This window comes from Phocoena phocoena, chromosome X, assembly GCF_963924675.1.
Source record: "Phocoena phocoena chromosome X, mPhoPho1.1, whole genome shotgun sequence".
Taxonomy (NCBI): Eukaryota; Metazoa; Chordata; class Mammalia; order Artiodactyla; family Phocoenidae; genus Phocoena; species Phocoena phocoena.
The window spans coordinates 25,793,575-25,799,690 of record NC_089240.1 but is presented as its reverse complement, the minus strand read 5'-3'; the positions used below and the strand labels follow the sequence as shown (position 1 = coordinate 25,799,690).

General features: G+C 37.0%; 1 protein-coding gene across 1 annotated transcript in view; it reads right to left on the bottom strand.

Moving 5' to 3' along the window:
* Positions 1–5,348: 5,348 nt before the first annotated feature.
* Positions 5,349–6,116, bottom strand: part of IL1RAPL1 (interleukin 1 receptor accessory protein like 1) — a 723,124-nt gene continuing 722,356 nt past the window's right edge. Inside the window, exon 13 of the mRNA XM_065900137.1 lies at positions 5,349–6,067. Coding sequence (XP_065756209.1) covers positions 5,349–6,067 — 719 coding nt within the window. The remainder of the gene's footprint in view (positions 6,068–6,116) is intronic.

Here is a 6,116-nt window from a genome sequence, read left to right as displayed (position 1 = left end):
GACTGAAATTTACACAACATTAATATTACATTTAAGAGTCTCAAGTTCATGTGCAGTTCTTCGGTTTCTATTCATTTAGTAGTGGAGGGAATACAGTGTAATGACTTGCCTTTGTTAGAAAGAGAATTCCTTTCGGGCTGTAGACCCTGGGGGATGCATCAATGAAGGTAGTGAATGGTAGAAAAAACAATAGTGTCTTATTTACTTTAATGAACGATTCAGAAACATGAGTTTGTCAGTGGACTCAGAGACTAATTAGAGGAACATTTACTAAAGGGAAAAAGGAAAGTTTTCTTTTTATGTATCTTATGTGTATATAATGGAGAGATGTTTTGTGTTCTGAGCCTGGAAGGAAGAAACGATACTTGATGGAAAATTAGAGCTGAGTTCCTCCTTTTTAGTCTGGGCATTTTCTATACATGTGACTGAAGTTTGACGATGATAAAACACATAAGATTAGGATTAGGATTAAGTCATCATCATCATCCTTCTCTTTACTCAAATTTAGTCAGGTCTTATAGCTCCCTGTGACAGTACCTTAATTAACAGAGCACAAACTTTCATCTTGCTGCCCATAATGAGTAAAAAGTAAAACTTTAAATAACCACCACCTAACTTCAGCTCATTCTCAAAATTCTTCATATTACCCTAAAGTTATATCATAAATCCTGAAACTGGCATAAGCACAGTTGCTGAAAACCAAGTATATAACCAATTCTAAATCTTGGCATAAGAAAACTGGGTCCCTTTGGAAAAACACGTCAAATGGCTGTTTCTTCTACTCCTGCACTAAATTAATTCTTCTTAGTTTCGTTGTAGTAGAATGATTAAATCAACCCATAAAAACGTTTAAAGAAACAAGGCGTCATGCCACATTGCATGATTTCACATTCCCCCACCCCCAAGTATCTTTTGAGTAAATTAAGAAATGAATAAACTATCAACTCTTACTTATTTGGGCATGAATTACTTGTCATCAATCAAAGTTTTTCCTCACTGTAAACCAATCCTCCCACAAAGCTGGGTCATGCTGGAAGAGGAATTGCCTCTGTTTGTTAAAAGAACAACAGTCATCCCCTGAATTTTCATGAATAAAGGTAAGGAATAGTAGCCACAACACTGCCTACAAGACATGTGGTTTATCTGAATGCCAGTTTCTGAGAATACGCTCTAAATTGAAACATCGACAGTTTTAGGTGATGGGTATCTTTGAGACTAACATCCCAGAAATCACAGTTTTGTACACATTCACAATTCTGTCTGGAATTTCAAGTGCTTCGTTATTTCCTTTAATCCTTTTTACAGACTCAAGGTGTCCTTAAACCCAAGTTTAAGGTCTGTTGTTAAGGATAATGCAAATTTAACTGTTGGTTACTTTCTTTGTTCAGAACAATAAAGTGGGAAGGGTTAGTGATAAGGCAAGGAATAGCTAGCTCTGCTTCCATTGACAGGCTGCTCCTTTTAGGGAACTCAGCTGCATTATCATGTCTCTGTAATGACTGTATATGTTGTTTAAAAAATTCTTCAGCAATAGGGAATATGTAGGTAGGATTTCTAATCCATTTAATAATATTTCACCTATTTTAATCAACTATAACAATAGTGGGAATAATGACCAAGCAAGTTGAGATGAGGAACAATAAGGGATTTTCCACTTCTGTGTCTATGTATTTATTCTCTTAGTTCCATTCAGTCATTTTACTTGCACAGTATCAATGGTCTCCTCTGAATTTGAATAAGCTTTCTTCTGGGACTAATGATATAAACTTAAACTAAATTCAAATAAGAAATTAAGCACAAGATAAAAAAATACTTCTTAGAAAAAGGAGAACTAGGGCATCATTCCAGAATCTGAAGATAATTCACCAATGTATGAATTAATGTTTTCCTAGAAATGGTGATCTAAATTTACATAGATGGTATCTGTCAAAAGTTAATGACTATTCTAGGATAAATAAAACTTACTTGGAGTTTAGGGTCGGCTCTCAGTTATTATTTGTTCTTGTCATAAAATGCTAAATAATATTGAAATAAGGAAAAAAGCAGTATTTAGGTATTTAAGTCAATAGGGTTCAAACACATATACTATGAAGAAAGTAATAAATGCAAAATGGTTGACTGAACAATCAGGGGTTCATCTATAGAACTATAGTAGGTTCAGGTGCCTGAACTCATCGTGTGTTAGATTTATTTCATAAAATTGATCTTAACTTAAATCAGCTGGCTGCATGAGATACAAATTTCTTCTCTGCCCATAGAAGACCTATGGAATGGATTACAAATTAAATAATCAAAGATTTGAGCACCAGTATAAAGGGTAGGACGCTCATAGGCAGCAAGTAGAGGTTACATTAAAGAACCAGGTGGACTTACGAATCCATAACATGTCACACTGGAGTCTGAGCAGCGAATGATGACAAACAGGCAATACCAAACAACACACACGTCCAAGTCCAGACGCTGATTATCTCCCTCTGCTTGGCTAACATATTCACACTTTCAACTGTGTTTTTACAGCTAGAATATTCTTATCCCCCACAGTCCCCACCGAAAAAAAGAGAAGGATGAAACCTAAGCACTAGGGAAAATACATTTTTTTCTCTCTTTATTGTGAATTCTAACATAACTTTTGTTAAACATAGAGCACGTAAACACATGACAGTTTCCTTCATTTGTTTTCACATGGAGCTGATAGAGGAATACTTGGGAGGAATGTTTCTAAAGCCATAGATAGCTTCTTCTTCCATTTATTTTCTAAAAATATGACAAAGCATTAGAGGAAAAAAAAACGTTTTTTAAGTTGTGAGAATATCAAATATTACCCATCAATCCCTGAATCATGCTATTCAAAGTTCTTAAATCTACACTAAAAATAGAACAAAAAATGTACTCCCAATGCAGCTAAATTAACACCTATGGATGCCTAAAATATGACTGTGGTCTGAATACTTCCTCTACATTTATTCCACACTTTCATCGTGCACTTAAAAAAAAAACTAAAAAGAAAACCAAAGAAATAAACCAGGCCATTGCCATGTTTACAGTTTTCTGAGCACTGGGGGAATCTGGAATCCAGTCCAATGAGGTTGACTGCCACCAGTCCCTGACAGGTGTCCATAGTACAAAGTAAACAATGGCCTTCTTGGATTCTGAAAATAACCCAATGTGCAAAGCTGACCTTAAAGTTTATGTGTCCTTGCAGCTTCAGTTCTGGTTTGTGAAAATGTGACACAGGTCCAAGGGGAGCACGGGAAGAAAGAACAGATTGTAGAGAAGGACCGAGGCGAGTTGTCAGGGAAATAAGCATTTTTTTAGCTAATAAAAATCAATGCACATCCTAAAGGTCCTTTACCTTGTCACACAAATATGAGACGTTTGCATTGTTACAAAATTCTTATACTCATCTCTCATACATCTGCAATTCAGTTTTACCCTCCCCAGTGAACTCTACTGAAGTTTACATTTTTGTGTGTGTGGCCAACTCATACCTTAGTATTGTGACCAAAAGTGTAGAATTGTTTTCTCATTATATGGTGGTAGGAATAAACCAAACATACAATACTCACTACACGAGCCCACAGACAATGGCTGGAATGGAAGTTCCTATAATGAATCACTAAAGTAATGCATGAGTTCTATTATCAGTGTTTTCATCACACTGATTTTTTTTTAAAACTAAAAGTTACTTAGGTAATATTTCCCTTTAGCAATTCTGCCCTCTGCAAGTTCCTTTATGATTGATGTTTCATCATTTTCAACATGACTATGTATTAGCTGCTATGTCATTCAAACATAAAACTAAATGGTAAGAGATGAATTTCCTGGGAGCATCAGCTTTCTGTTTCTGACAGATAGAATTATACAGTTAAAGTAAAACTAATTCTTTATACAGTAAAAATTAATTATTTTAAATACCTTCTCACCTAATTTAAAAACTATTTTGTGTAAATAATGTTTATTTCGAAAATACTGATTTCTGTTGGTATTCATATGTTTGACCTCCTGAGTGCTTATATAAACACTTTGATATTAATAAGTGTTGCTTATGTTCACAAACTGAAACCAAACACTTGATTCTGAATATAGCACTGAAAATTAAATACAGTAAATTAACATTTAAATACAAAGGGACCCCATAATAAGTTTCACAGATTTGCACTGACTCTTTAGAAAATAACATTTTCTATAATACAAGGTGACAAAACATATTTGATGACACATCCTGCCCTTCCCTTTGGTTTGGAAGCCTTCAATGTAAATTTCACTTTGACTTGTGTTGATTCACCCTTTTGAGTTAACTTGCCAGGCATTTGCACATAATCTCATTTGCAGAAAATTATAGAGGGAAAAGAGGAAGTAGAATAGTAAACAAAAACAGCCACAAACACATTCATGCCTTTCCAGGAAGTGATCAAATATAGGGCTTGATTTTTTTGTTTTTTTTGTCTTTTTGCTTTTTTTTGTTTTTGTTTCTTTTGTTGTGTGTTTTTATATATATATATGTATATATATATATATTTATATAAGGGTACATCAACTCATTTAAAAAACGGAAACAGCACACTCTCCCCCATTTTCTGCCCTTGATCTTCTCTTCTTAGCACTCTGTAGTGGTCACTGTCAGGTGACTAGCACACTTTTGGGTCTGGAGTGTATTCTGACGAGCAGTGAATTAAATGTTAAGACAGTTAGACCCTCCCCAACCCCTTCTCAGAGTTTACACATCATGCCGCCATTAGAAGGGTAGAGGTGGGGAATGAGGTGGGACAAGAAAGATATTCAGGGCTCTGATTGGCGCGGCCCTCCTATGAACAAGTGTTCTTCTCATCTTTTTTTTTTTTTTTTTTTCTCCCAAATGGCAATGCTGGCATTCGTTGCACTGCTTTCTGAAGGCCCACATGGCCCTGCTGATCCTAGGAAGAACCCAAGAGAGGATCCGGCGCTCCTTGTCCCATCGGATAGATTTGTCCAAGCACCCCAAGGAAATGTTAAAAGCAAAACAAAAATCAAGGAAAAGAAATAAAAACCCATTCTAAAACTAAACTAATGAAGCAAAAAAGGGTTTTCTATCTATACATAAGTCTCTTCTTTAAAAAAAGGTAAATTTACAAATTCCAATGACATATAAAACAAAGTCAAAAAATGTAATGGTAAGAGACATGGTAAAACAGGAAGACACTGATGCTACAAAGAAATTGCAAAAAACATATGTACAAGACCCTGTTTTTCCTCGTGTTCTAGAGATTGTAATGCATGTTTTTAACAGCAGCAGTCGAGGATTTAGTTCCAGGCACTGGACTGCAGACTCCACTCAGACTCCCAGGGACGGGGTGTCCCTTGCTTTTCTGTCACCATATCACACTGGATATACTGGTCTCCCTTGGCAACAGCGGCAGGATGGCACTGTTTGTGTGGGCCTCGTCTGGATTCTGCTCCCTGCTCGATTTTGTCTGTGGCCGCTGACCGTTGATGAGTGTCATAGGGATGTTACAATAGGTATGCTGATTTCCCATGGAGGTAAGAGGCAGGGTGCCGGTAGGAGGTACGTCGTATTCATAGCTTCGGTAGTAGTGTTTCTGACGCATTTGTGAATGGTAAGTGTTGTGAAAGGTGGATCGGAGATCTGGATGGGCAGTGGCTAGAGCTGTGGAGGTGGCCGCAGCCATGGAAATGGCTGAGACAGTCTGCAGCTCCCCGAAAGGCCCCTGCTCACTAACATCTAAAGCCTGCTCGTGCGTAACGGGTTCTATCCTCTTAAAAGGCATTTCATATTGTAAACGTTTCCAGAACTTAGAGTTCAGCTTGTTGCATTTTGGTCCATGCCATTTAATAACGGTCAGGAGCTTGATGGTGTGTTTGAGGGCCTCCACCTCCTGGTAGTTCATAACTCCTCGTAGCTCACTGCATTCAATTAGTATCACTTTAATTTCTCCAGTCACAAGCATGTTTCGAAGTCTGGTCTCCAGCTCAAAGATGCTCCAGCCCCTTCTGACTACGTAATTTGGGGTCATGACAATAATCAGCCGCTTGCTTTGATCTACACACCTTGCCACATCTTCAATATATGCTACAACAGAGAAGAGGGTTTATCAGAATAAGTAAATTGAACATTGGGT